Source organism: Etheostoma cragini, chromosome 16 (assembly GCF_013103735.1).
Source record: "Etheostoma cragini isolate CJK2018 chromosome 16, CSU_Ecrag_1.0, whole genome shotgun sequence".
Lineage (NCBI taxonomy): Eukaryota > Metazoa > Chordata > Actinopteri > Perciformes > Percidae > Etheostoma > Etheostoma cragini.
Genome location: NC_048422.1, coordinates 17,642,143 through 17,655,898, shown reverse-complemented (window position 1 = coordinate 17,655,898; position 13,756 = coordinate 17,642,143). Strand labels below are relative to the sequence as shown.

The 13,756-nt window shown below is 40.0% G+C and overlaps 1 protein-coding gene across 4 annotated transcripts in view; it reads right to left on the bottom strand.

Annotated features, from left to right (window-relative positions):
• Positions 1-13,756, bottom strand: part of ptpn13 (protein tyrosine phosphatase non-receptor type 13) — a 47,190-nt gene that overhangs the window by 7,860 nt on the left and 25,574 nt on the right. For 2 of the 4 annotated variants that reach the window (XM_034895876.1, XM_034895875.1), the window contains exons 10-29: positions 12,840-13,053; positions 11,764-11,838; positions 11,467-11,638; positions 10,471-10,621; positions 10,236-10,374; positions 9,844-9,996; positions 9,217-9,399; positions 8,930-9,092; positions 7,677-8,112; positions 7,014-7,120; positions 5,993-6,046; positions 5,296-5,385; positions 5,058-5,165; positions 4,802-4,933; positions 3,637-4,127; positions 3,099-3,230; positions 1,643-1,736; positions 1,408-1,493; positions 1,143-1,311; positions 115-329 (exon numbers count right to left, since the gene is read on the bottom strand). In XM_034895876.1, coding sequence (XP_034751767.1) covers positions 115-329; positions 1,143-1,311; positions 1,408-1,493; positions 1,643-1,736; positions 3,099-3,230; positions 3,637-4,127; positions 4,802-4,933; positions 5,058-5,165; positions 5,296-5,385; positions 5,993-6,046; positions 7,014-7,120; positions 7,677-8,112; positions 8,930-9,092; positions 9,217-9,399; positions 9,844-9,996; positions 10,236-10,374; positions 10,471-10,621; positions 11,467-11,638; positions 11,764-11,838; positions 12,840-13,053 — 3,364 coding nt within the window. The remainder of the gene's footprint in view (positions 1-114; positions 330-1,142; positions 1,312-1,407; positions 1,494-1,642; positions 1,737-3,098; positions 3,231-3,636; positions 4,128-4,801; positions 4,934-5,057; positions 5,166-5,295; positions 5,386-5,992; positions 6,047-7,013; positions 7,121-7,676; positions 8,113-8,929; positions 9,093-9,216; positions 9,400-9,843; positions 9,997-10,235; positions 10,375-10,470; positions 10,622-11,466; positions 11,639-11,763; positions 11,839-12,839; positions 13,054-13,756) is intronic. The other 2 variants (XM_034895877.1, XM_034895878.1) reach the window with 2 other exon arrangements.

Below are 13,756 nucleotides of genomic sequence, written 5' to 3'. Positions count from 1 at the left end.
CCCCCCCCCCCCCCCTAATACATACACACACAATTCCAAGTAAATTATAGTATCAAAAAACCTTATAATCCAAATTAAATGCGTGTCCACAGCAAGGAGAGAGATTCTACTTACATGTTGCGAGAGTCCTTTAAGGGGGGTCTGATTGACCCGCAGGATGATATCGCCCACATTGATGCGAGCACTCTCTGCAGCTGGTTGGCCAGGAAACAGTTTTTTAACCCGCACCATGCTAGAGGTGGGGGGTTCGTCAGGAATGTTCTCCTCTCGACTGAAACTGAAGCCCAGTCCTGATGTGTTCTTCAGCAGACACACCTCAAACGTGTTGTCTGTGGGGACAAAGACATGCACATACAGTGAACTGGACATTCTTTATTTGCCCCGTGTCATGGTTGTACCCTGTCTCTTGGCCAACATTATTGGTGGCTCTAATGGTTCCTGCTGTCCAAACTGGCCAAAAAGGATGCCTTCTTAAAATGATTCCAATGTAAGTGATGGGAACAAAATCCAGTCTTTACTGTGAGCTAAATTGCATTCTGAAGTTCAGCTGAAGTTAATATGAGGCATTAGCAGTCTTGTTACACAAGACAAGAGGACATCTTACAAAATTACAGTCTTAATAGTATGTAATTTCCATTGTGTGTTAATAATAAGCAAGGAAAACCCTGTCAGGGGCTGACACTATAATACAAATTCAGAAATAGATGGACATAACTGAGCACATCACGCACAAAATAAAATGCAATACAATGGTCTTGTACATTTAAACCAGCTACAGAGCTCTAAATACATGAAGGCAACAGTGTGTAGCTAATGGGTTATACAAACATGCTAGTTTTCTTGTAAATGAGATTGCAGCAACTTACTTTGTTTAAAGAGACCAAAGTGTATTGTAAGTTTGTAACGCTATTAGAGAATTAGTTTTCCTGCTTACTTTTATAACCATCCTTGTGGACTCTAAGATTTATACAGGCCTGGACGGGCTTAGGGTCTAGGGGGAAATTTTTAAATAAAAATAAAAAAATAAAAAAATGATTCATCAACATATTAGGGTATTTAAATGGATTACCTTTAAGTTTTGGTTACTTAACAAACTCAAACCTTCCTATTCTCGCTGCTTGTGTGCCATGTTATCGCCTCACCTTGAGTAACAAAGCTGTACTCTGGTTTTTCTTTGACCTCAAGTGGCTGCTTTTTATACTTGGTCTCGTCTTGGTCACCGCCAGCAGTTACTTGAGTGCACTGAGGCGTGAGGGGAGCATGGGCACCGTCTGCAGGGGGATGGCCCTTCTCCAGCAACAAGTGCACTGTCTGAGGGGGGAAATTATTTGCTTATTATTAATAACCAGCTGGATAGCAATTTAACAGCATGTTGGCAGGGTGCTTGGGGTAAATTTCATCTCTCACCTGCCCAGTGTCTCGGAGAGCTTCCACTGCTTGCTGATGAGTGGCTCCCTCCAGAGTTTTTCCATTGACAGCTACCACACGATCCCCTGAGAATAGGACAGACAGAGCGGTTTAGACAAATAACAGTCCAAATAGATGACCACAAACACTCGTTTGCTCCAATAATTCTTTTTCAGGTTATAATTAAGTCTCCGTTTTACGACATTATTTGTAACATTGCGCTAAAGGCTGTCACCTTTGTGTATCCTTCCATCAAGCTCAGCAGCTCCTTTTGGTATGATGGCTTTGACGTAGATGCCTCCATGTCGAACAGTTGTGTTGACTCCTCCCTAAGAAAATAACAACAGACCTCTTAGTCTAATTAGCCAAAGGGAAAACAGTTATGTATTGTCTATGGGGGTTGATGGCAGATGTGGAGGTTTTTTTCCATTTCATGTGTAATTGCTAATTGCTGATAAATTCTGTGTCCTTACTGTGGGTTTAGAGATTTAATGGTACATCATAAAGACTATTATATTCTTCTTCTTCTTATTTGAATAATAAATATCAACCAAACTTCACAAGAAAAGTACATGAATGCTACTTGGCAAAACATTCAGGTTTACCTGAAGTTTATAATTGTTATATAATAATCTGTTGACAGGTATTGTCATTTGTGGACCTTCCCATAGATCAGGGTTTTGTTGATGCCCATGTGAACAGCACATGTTAACTGGCTCAGATTTAGGTACAGTAGGTATTGCCACTGGTTTTGTATCATTCACGTGTTAAACAGAAATGATTTAAAGGCTAAAAACACATCTTCATTTATCCTCAGAATAACATTTTAGTTAAGTTTTTTATATATATGAAAAAAAAAGTCCCTAAGCACAGCCTCAAATGCCATGAACTTTAATGGTCTCTTTTCGCCTTATTGACCAACCAAAATGGCTGTGTCCCAATAATGTCTATCAGATATAAATGATGCTTTGTTTTAAAATAATTTTTAATGCAAGTAAGACAAAGCTTTTATCACATCACAATTATGAAAATCCTCCACAGTGATGTTATTGACAAAATTACTGAGGTCAAATCCTAATCCTAATCAGAGACAATGTATAGTTGTATGTATGTAATGTTCTAGTCACTGTCCATTTGGTTAAGATTTGGTTAAGATTTGGTTAAGCTTTGACAATAGGTTTATTGTTAAGGTGCATTTCAGGGTTTAATCAATACACAATTATTATTCTAAGACACTAATAATTGACAGCAGCCCTGCAGATGATTATTACTACTACTACTACTACTATTATTGTATTATTGAGTGTTGTTGTCAATCAATAAATTGTTTGAAACCCTTCAGAGAGAAATTATATTAGTGGCACTCCAGTAAGTCATTCTAGAGTAAGCAGCCGCAAAAAGAAAAGCCATAAGAAAGCTCCCTAACCAGACCTGTTTAAACAATTTATGGTCTATATACTGTATACTATACTGTGAAAGTACTAAACCTACTGTGTGGTTTCATTTGAAAAACAATCGTTTAGATTTAAAAAATGGCATGCAAAAAGAATTAGGTGGACAATTTTTCCAACAAGAGCTTCCAGATCTGATAACATACAGCGTTAGAAAAGCAAACCAAAGCAAGCCACATATAACCACAAACAGACAACAAGATGAGGGGGAAGGGGGCAAAACAAAGAGAGGATGAAAACCTTGCCGAACAGTACCGTGACACTTATGCCCAGGCTGCTGTCTTTTTTAGACAGCTCAACATCAAATAGTTCTCCTGGACTGAGACTATTGACCCCTGGGGCATTACCATTAACATTTTCCATGATGTATTCCTGCAAACAGAGAACAGGGTATTAAGTTGAATTACCACAAGCTGGAACATGCAGAGAAAAAGGGATCAAGGGAGAGTGAGGAGGGTGATCAAGGTATTGCTGAAAAGAAAATGAGTAGATATTTCATTCAAGGAATGACGTGCAGTGTACAGGTAACAAACTGCCTTGCATTGACATTGTAAATGTAATGATAGGCAAAAGTTATATACAACAGCCAGTTAGTCATTTCAAGCATCTGAAAGGTAACGTGCAATGCTTGTTGGTTTATATTTGCTCCACAAGGAATACAATTTTTTTTTTTTTTTAAACTTTGTGAGTTTTGATTCATAGATCTGCTGGGTAGACAGTAATGAATAAAAAACACAATCCATTTACACCAATGCATTCATAAACACAAAAGCTGCACCTTTTTGACTTTGAGTTTCTCTCGACTACTGGAATACGTCTCCTCATCCATGTCTGAATCCCCCCAGTCAGAGTGCTCAGACACTTTGGGAGCTTCTGACACTTTAGCTTTTCTAGTTTTGGGTGGCAGAGCCGGTGGCGTGGGGTCCAAACCCACGTTAGGTTCTGCTCTGTGACGTTGGGCACTGGTTGCAGATGTGACAGACGCTGTTGCCGCAGCCCTTTCTAGGCAATACTGGACTCCATTAGCTGGGGGTGGGCTGATCTTAGCACCACTGCTCGTCCTGGAGTCCTGAGAACTGAGACTGGTGTGCTGGTGGACTGGGGACGAGGTGGATGACGGTCTGCTAGTGCTGTGCAGGGGAGGGCTTGGGCTTCCTGCTACCACCTGCTCCTCTGATGAGGTGTCAAAGTCTAGTTCTTGTCTCTGGCTAGAGTTAAGTGCCTTCAATGCAGACTTAGCTTGGTAGGGAACATTGCCTGAAGAAGATTCTGTTAAAAAAGAAATACAAAAACAGTGATATGAGTCTGCAAGTCAATCAGACAAGTTAAACTGCAAATAAGAGACTGTTCCTCTATAATAATTAAAAAATACAACTTGTATTGCTATTTTAGCATAATCATTGTTTATTGTATTGGTGCTTATTTTAGAGTACCTTAGTTTATTTATTAAGTGTTTTTAATTATAATAAGCTTCTTCTGTCTGACTTGACTAGTGGATGTCTGAAACACAATTTTGTGTGGTGTATAAAAATGACAGATAAAGGAATCTTGGATGACAAGGAATAAATATTAGGGGTGCACAATTCCGAAACATGTCACGATTCGATATTGAATTTTAGTCTCAAGACTTGATTCCAAATTGATTTTCAATTAAAAAAACATTCTCAATTAAAAAAACAATTCACAGTAGGTAAATGTAGTTACTTTTCCCAAGTGATACTATACATGCCATTACAAAAGAAAACAATATGAATCAATTTTTGGATTGGATTTTGAATCGGTAGAGCTTGAATCAAATTACGAATGTGAATCAATTTTTTTAAACTGATTTTTGCACATCCCTAATAAATATGACCAAAGCAAAAACATGACAATTGTACACACACACACACACACACACACACACACACACACAATCGTTACATTCATATCCCTACTTTTACCTTTGTAGAGCCTTTCTTTGGGTTGTAACACCACCAGAGTAACATCATCAGGAGCATTTTGGAGGATGTCAACCGTTGTGGCATGTGAAAGCCCTTCTAGTCTTACATCATTCACTGAGATCAGCCGGTCACCTGCAGAAATATTTCAACTGTTACACATATGCTAGCACTGCTAATTATTATCCCAGTAGAAAACAGAAAAGAACATCATAATCTACTAATATACGAAGAAGATGGGAGCAAAACACTGGCCTACCAGGTTTGAGGCAGCCGTTGACATCAGCAGGACCCCCGGGAGTGATGGAGCTAATGATGGTGCCAAGGTCCATACATTCAGAGTTCTCTGCTCCAACAACCTGGAACCCTACACACACACACACACACACACACACACACACACACACAGACACAACTTGTCAACTATGACAGCGGAAAAGTGGCAGCAGAGACCTTTTAAAATTGTGTATTTCAGGAAAATGAATATCCACCCTTACCCAGGCCATATTTCACATCTTTCTTCAGGTTTACCGTTGTGATTTCTCTCTCTGGAGATGGTAAGGCAATGAGCTTTTTCTTGAGTGAATCTGTGCAGCACAAAGACACATGGCATTTGTTATATTTACTGGAATTTACTGTAAATACATTGGCTCTGTCATTTCTGACTGATAGCATAGTGTCAATTTGGTAAATTAATTTCACAGGGGATGTAAAGGAGGCCACTCTGAGGAGATTAGTTTATACACACTGTAACTATGAATCAGCTCAGAGGCATAAAGCGTTGCTGAAGGTACCCTACTTTAGCACTGTTGGCTAATGGGCCTAAAAAGACGGGTTAAGCTAGGATGAAAGGGAAGGTCATGAGTTCAGTGCCAAAACAAGAGGCTATTAAGTAGTGGGATCGGGGCCAGTTCCACAGGGAGGCAGCACTGAGAGGACAGAGACTCAAATCTGCATTATATAATTGTGATTTAGTACACAGACTTTTTTTGGTTTGTATATCCGTACTTGGCTGTGCCACGATCAGCATATGGTTCAACAGATTGAAAAGGGGGAATAAGAATGTTTCAAAATAAGTGGTGGTGTAGAGCAGTCGGATATTTCATGCCTTCTGACATTATTCTGTAAATGAAGCATGGGAAATCCAGAGTCTATGTATCTGGGAGAACGAAAGGTATACATTTCAATACATACCGTTGACAGAGGCTGGGGTTGAAGGTGGTCCAGAGGAACTGTGCATACTGACACCTGGGAACAGAAACACAAGAGATCAGCAAGCCTGTGCTGGTTTTGTACAATATACAGAGCAATTTAAACTTGTTCTTTACCTGTCTGCCCATCTATGTGCAACATAGGAAATATTCACATTAACATGTCATGACATCAATTAATTATTAACACCCGCAGAAGCCTCCTGCATGATTAGGGCATTTTATTTGACTATTAACATATTATGTGAAGTAGACTAAATAAACGTAGACACAGCTGCTGGGAAGAATTAAATTACTAAATAGAGTATCTGGTGCAGTTATTCTGTTGTTGCTAAATACAAGCCAAAAAAAGAAACTGGTTTGTGTCAGACTGTTCCAGTAATCGAATGAGGACTAGAAATAAGTTGAATCAGATATGTTGCCTTTGTGCTAAAACAGGCAAACTGAAGCAGTATAATCTTGGAAAAATAGATTTAATAGGTACATTTTGTATTTTATAATATACATGATTACATTTTAATACCATTATTTTAGGTCCCCTACGAGGGAACTCAGCTGCTGCAAAGCAGGTATCACGATACCAAAATGCAAGGAATTAAATGTAAAATGCTACTTGGTGTGACTTACTGTTGCGTTGACACAGTGTAGCCAAACATCAAATTATCCTCTGCACTTATCTTGTTTAGATCTTTCTGCTTTCTAACAGAATATACCATGTTCATAATGAATACTTGCTTTGCCGATGTCATTAGAACACTGTTTATCTTATAAAGGCCTAAAACTTCTTTGGAATTGTTATCTTATCTCATAGAAGAGAGCTGGAGCTGCACAGAACTACTATCTTAACTGCTGGTGAAATATAGGAACTATTCTGATCAACTATCCCAGAGTCTCGGCCACAACTACGATTAAATTGATTGGCATGAGCACAGATGTACATTTCAGGTGGGAACTATCCTTCACCAGAGAGCCACATATATTATCCATCCATCCACCATCCTTACCTACTACAAATGCTTGGCCAGTATCCTCTGTGGAAGAAGAGTCTGATTCTTTTTTGGACCTGCTGAGATTCCAGGCTGGATTGTTGTAGGACGCTGTGCCAAAAGATCTGTAGAGAAGCGAGAGTAAGTGGTAGAAGATGTAGCCTGAGGAGGCAACGTATCGTACGTTTTTGTTACGCATACAGAATCCTATTAAACTTAAAATCACATGTTGCCTGTAAAGCTGACACAAGAGGGAGCAACTGGCAACTTTTTTACTAATTTAAAATAGAAACACACACTGGTAGGCACAATTAAACAAAAACACGGATGCATCCCCCCCCCCCCCAGAGATTTAATTAGATGCATGAGGTTGAGTTCTCTGTCTCTGTGGTGTTAAGCAGAGCTATAGTCCCAGTAACAAGTCCTCACTTAGTAACCTTACCCTGTCCTGAGGTGAGCCTGGAGCTCGAAGATTTTACACAGGCCAACTAAATATCCCATTCTCTTCACTGTGCATGAAATAAGATTTTAAAGGCAAATTAAAATGTGTTTCCTTGATAGATGGTAAAGTAATAAAAAAACAATGTCAGCATTTACGACATCCACTATGATTTTGTTACTTCTCTCTCTCATACAAGTGTATTCAGGTTTTTGCTTAACATTTCTCTTGTGTCAACTCACTTGTCCTGCTGGTGCGAGAGGGAATCTGTGTCTGAGCTGGCTCGCTGGTGTTGCTGGAAGTGTGGGGACACTTGGTTGGGTTGTACCTGACTCAGTCCGCTGTGCGACTGGCCACGATAAGACCCCGCGACCCGGTGCTCTGGAGACTCTGGCATCTGTCCGAGGTTGTGGTGTGAGCGGCTCATTACCCGCGGATTGGAAAAGACCGTGGAGGCCACTGGATTGAAACCTGGAAAGTGAAGCTCATCTTGGACCAATATTGGGCCAGATGGTGCCTTGTGGAGGGCCAGCTCCGAGTAGGAGATCCTCTTCAGGTGGTCTGGGTTGGAGCGGGTCGATAAACTGGGGGCCAGGCTGCCTGAGCTCACTGTCCTCCCAACTGTGCTTCCACTCCGAGCATCAAGGGAATATTGCAAACTGCTCAAGGGGCAGTTCTCTGATTACCAAAAAAGAACAAGTAAAACAGAAGTTACTGTTTAGTTAACAATAATAATAATATAATAATAATAATAATAATAATAATAACGTCATCTAATGACATTTCTGTTAGTTATTATATACAAAGAATTATAAAAATTTAGAGGAAAAATTAAACAGCAGGGAAATCCCAAAAAGTGTTGATCTGTGTTAAACACATTAACTCGGCAGTTCGGAGTAATTATTGTCCGAGACAGAGAAAGCAGGTACAGTCCTCTGCACCGTTACATTGCTAATGGTCTGGTCAGTCTTCTTGGCAGTCAACTTATAAACCTAGTTGTGACTTTATATCAATAAACTGGTGGGAGTATGGGGCGTGATAAAAGACAAAGCTGTTCTGTTGTTCAGCTAAGTGAAAGTAATCAAACCAAGCAAGGAACCATTAAAAAAAAAAAATCAACAGTCAAAGATCGCCCACACACAGACAGTTTAGACAATGGACATGACGATTGAAGTAGAATGGCGAAGATTATATGCATTTCTGCTGAAAGCAATGGAGCTTATAATAACTACTTGTATGGGAATTTACAGAAACAAACTGACATTCTAGGAGATGGAAATGAGTGGGCCTCAGCTATTATCTGGAGAGGAAACGTGGGATGGCTGACACATGCAGCTGCGGCTGGAAACAGTGTAGTTTGGTGTTGACATTATCTAGAGGTTTTCTTTTTTCTGGACACTGTGATATCTCACTTTTCTGCCTACAGTGCAAAACAAAACTCTCTGACATGTTAACCTTCCTCTCAGTATTAACATATGTAACACTTCTCTCCTACCTAGTTCTTGAAGCTCCTGGTTGTTTTGGCGGGCCTTCGTCTGCAGGTAAAACTTGTGCTGATCAGAGCAGAGCTGTTGCAGATACTGACAGGTCTTGTTGTTGTCGGTCTGAAACAGGTGCTTAATCCCATCTGATGTGTTCTGAAGGCAAATCTTCTTTTTCTTCAGGGTGACAAGTTAAATATTTAAGTTGAAATGATGACAATTGGGCTAGGTTAGAGTCAATACATTTCATTCCCTATAGTGTGGCACAGTTTTATTTCTGATAATAAAGACAAGTACATACTATAAAGGAAATTCTTTTCGTCTCCCTCCAGGGGAACCTTAGCACAGGGGTACGATTTCCATTAAGCACCTCAAAGATGAGCACGCCCTTGGAGTAGACACCTAGCATGATGCCCGTTTGGGACCGCTTCTCAGGAAGCACCCGATGGAAATGTACACCATACTCTGTCAGCCTCTGGCTCACCTTTAACACAATAAATATAGAGTGGGAAAGACTTAAATTGTCAGAAAACAAAACTGAAATAGAGGGAAAGGATGTGAATTTGTTTCTCATGTAGAGAAGAGGTCATTCATCGGGTCAGTGATCCAAAGAGTACACTCATACAATATGATAATATTATTGAATTTGGTTTAGAGTTGCTTTAGTAGACTGGATAAAATAAAAATGCTGTGGCAAGACAACAACTTTTGTTTGCAGTTGACACTGTAGTTTTTGGTTTGCGGTTAAACATGAACTCAAATGTAGTATTTCTTCTGCCAAAGTCAACTATTTGACACTTTGTCCTGGGTTATCTGCCATTTTGTGCAAACAAAATGTTCACTGGGTTTGTCCCAAACTAAACACTTATGTAGCAGTAACTAAAAATATGTTGGTCCATCTTTCAGAAACGACTCTGGTCATGCAGACCTTGAGAAACTCAAACTCCGTCTCAGAGTCCGATGCTCCATAGTAGTTGCTGTGAAGTTTCGGCAGCTCTTCCTTGATGGTTGTCTGGTCCACCTTTTCCAGGACAGACACCGGGAGGTAGTGCTCCAGACGGAAATAGGTCTTCCCGTGGAGCTGAGGCGCAGAGATTAACAGGGATTACTTTTGATGTAATTTCTTCAAGTTTAAATTTGATAAGAGCAATGTTCAAATGCATTCATGTCTGTTTCTATAATGTTTAACATACGTCTTTACCTCACAATCTACTTCAAATATACATTCTAAAAAACATAAAACTAACATGATTACACAAGTTTGCATAAACCACCATTTTATGTAATGCTAGCAGACCGATAATACTTAGATGTACCAACCTCAGGTTGGTAGTCACCGAATTCAGCCTGCAGTGCCAGTGAAGCCAACAGCATGGCATTTTCTGTGTCACAGCGCATCCTCTCCTCCAATATATCCTTCCTCAGCTGTAAGTAGTACTGATGTTTGGTCATTGCATGCCTGTTACACACAGAACAATACGGACATTGTTGATTATCTTAAAAGTTATATGCCAACAGTCATTTTAAGTTCTCACCTACCAAGATTTAAACTTACTGTATGAGGTTGACGTCATCAAGAAAGAATTTGATGCGTAAGAAAAGATTAAAAGGCACATCAGATTTCTTCTTCTTGGGATCCTCCTTCCATCCCTCTGGGGCCACTTTGGACAGTTTGGCATCAGGATCAACGAAGAAAAACTCACTATCTGTGTGTGTGATGATGTAGGAGGAGAGGGTAGGTGAGAGGTGTCCGAGTGAGAGAAGGTAATCAATTATGTCTGACCGCTACAGAAACACTTTTACATTTTCATTCTCTTAATTTACATGGATAGGCCATTAAACCCTAGCCTAGAAATCTAGACACACCCTAGCTACAGCAAATGTAATTTGCAGCTAGGGTCAGCCTAGATTTTCATAGGCTTGTTCACTGGAAAAATCAAATTCTGGTCAGGCCAATCACATCGTGTTAGAGGCAGACTTAACATAAGGAGAGCACAGTTGCAATGGTTCTGCGCGACTCTGGAAGACTTTGAGTTAAGCACTGAAGACATTCTTAAAATATGATGATGTGTTCCAAGTTTTGTCGACTGGATATGGCAAAAGTTTATTCCATCAACCAGCATTGCACCAGCGCTATTCTATTGCGTACAGAGGGAATTTGAAAAACAATCGTTTATCTTGCCCCTCGGATTGAGCCCTGCATATGGTGAGTTCCCAGACCCAACAACTTGATGTGGGTCTGGCTTGTTAGGCTAATTAACCCGTACATCTCAGTTTAAAATGTTGCAATTTAGGAGGGAAAACCTATCTCCAGAATAAATTATTTGCCAATTCAATGGTCAACACTGAATTCTTGGAATGTTTTCTTATGGGAAAATAAATGTTTTTAAGGTCAACATGGATCAGCGATGAAGCTAACATATAACTAGGGTGGGGTAAATCTACAACCACAAGTGCACACAATGTAGAAGACTGATCCCATACATATAACCTACAAGCACATGCATATATGTAACTCAGACCACACATACACAGGAGTAACAATCAGTACCTCTGAGGTAGGCTAGGCTGAAGAGATGGTGCTCCACAAGCCCGATGTGGGCAACCACCATGTCAAGAACGTCTTTACAAACTGCCTTGATGTCACAGCTCAGCTCAAGCTTTTGGCCACTTAGCAGCACCACACCAACCTTCCTCTGCACTTCCTCCAACTTACCACGTTTCTTTTGGGCAGAAAAAAAAAGGAAGAAGTAATGGATTGCAAATGAGAACCTAAAGCAGTTGTTCAGTTCTGTAGAACCATGATGGACACACTGGCTCAAAAGTGGCATTACATTTACATCCTCACCATTATTGAAGAGGGAACAGATAAGGGGACACAGGGCTCACTTGCCATCTTCACAAACTCAGGCCCGTGGAAGTTCTGCCATTAAGTAAAGAAAGAAAGCAATGGTCATCAAAAGAACATTTATTTTACCAAAACGTTATGGGATCATTTTCTACCTGGGACTTTTTTTAATACTCTTTTTTGGTAAAATGTGTTAAACATGTAATCATTTGTTGTAAGTGATGAAGAAACATTACAAACACACTGTGATACACACGTCTGACAAACCTCCTTTCTACACCGAAACACTCACCTCTGCAGGTTGAAACCTGTTTTAGTAGCTGCTATAATCATGAATTTCCAAGCTCATGTGATGCTTTTTTTATTATTGCACACCAACTTCCTTGTTGCTTTTTGGCTGAATTAATTTCTCACAGGAAGTGAAAGCACAAAAATTGTTTGCTTCAGCTTGTTGTTTTCCTAACTGGAAACCCCCCCCCCAGTCAAAACCACTTCAATTTAAAATATATTATAAAACACTAATACAGCAAATATATCTTGCCTTTACTAGTATAATTAACCTATTACGGATATAATTGATACGGATACTGCAAACATCAGCAGATTTGTTGCTATGTTTACCACTTGTGTTAACACATTTTGTAATAGGAGGTGGTATTAATCTAACGTACAGAAAAAATCCCACATTTACCACAATCACATACATTTGTAATAACTTCAGAGAGGCTGACATGAATTATGTTTTCCAGTCAGCAATTTGTATTTGCAGACGATTCAGTAAGCACAGCATCAACAGCCTAGTTGCCAATCAGCTCATGTGATTTAAAATTGTACATCCATCATCAAAAATTGCAATATAAAACAGGTTTCAATAAATGGATAGTCAGACCTTGGATAGAGAGAGTTCCCATTGCAGTGTGCATACTGTTTTTTTAACTACTTTTAGGAGTTGGCTGTGTGTGTGTGTGGGTTTATAATGCAGTCTATAGCTCAATAGTGACAATAAAAGCTTTGTTTACAAAAAAGAGGGAAAATAAGCACATAAAGTAGTATGTTAAGCCATGAAGAACAAAAACCTTGGGTTTGCGAAGAGGCACCGAAGAGGTGTGAAGGTCTCGAAGGTCGAGCATGGAAGTTCGAGTTAGGGCCAGGGGGTCGTCTGTGGGGTAGAGGTTGGCCCTGGACAGCCTGCTGGCCAAGTGGGCCTGGAGACGCTGCACCTCCTCCTCCTGCCTCTGCAGGAGCAGCTCTGCTCCGACCAGACCTTCATCGGCTGCCCCCTCATACAGCCTACAGGGAGAAGAAAAGAGAAGTATTGCTGTCAGAACAGTCTCATATTGTTGAAAAGCTAAATGGAAACGACGGCGATGCCTTTGGACTAGAGCTGCACAATTTATTCAATTTTAATCACGATAGCGATATTTTAAATGCAACATTTTACAGAACGCGCCATGTTTTTCTACAAAGCCCATCTACTGCTCCGTAAACCATGAACTAATTATGTGCCAGTCAGAGTAATGTGAGGAAAATTCAACAGATGACAGTTGGTTATACGTCAGACTCAGGTTTACCAGTTAGGCAATATTTTGTCCCGTCTGTGTTGTTTTTCAGAAAACAGCAGTGACCAGTGCTAGTTGGTGTCTGTTAGCTCACATGGCTCTAAGGCACGGTTAATATTTTTCCTAGGTCGCACGATGCACCTAATGTCCTCGCATCCACTGCCGCTCCACAAAAAAGCAATGTTGTTTATATAGATATGTTTTAATTTTGCGTTACATGACCCATTTCTTCTGTAAAGACGTGCCTGTGTTGGATCTCTTGTAGGAGCGGTCAGTAAAACAACGTGCATTCGTTCGTAGTGTCACAATAATCTGTTTCTTTATTCTATAACTGCAACAGAAACATACATAAATTTGTTTTAAAACAAAGAAATAAACGTTTGTCTCACAAAATGCGGTTGAAAATTAATTTTTCCTTCCGCTCCGCGCGCGCG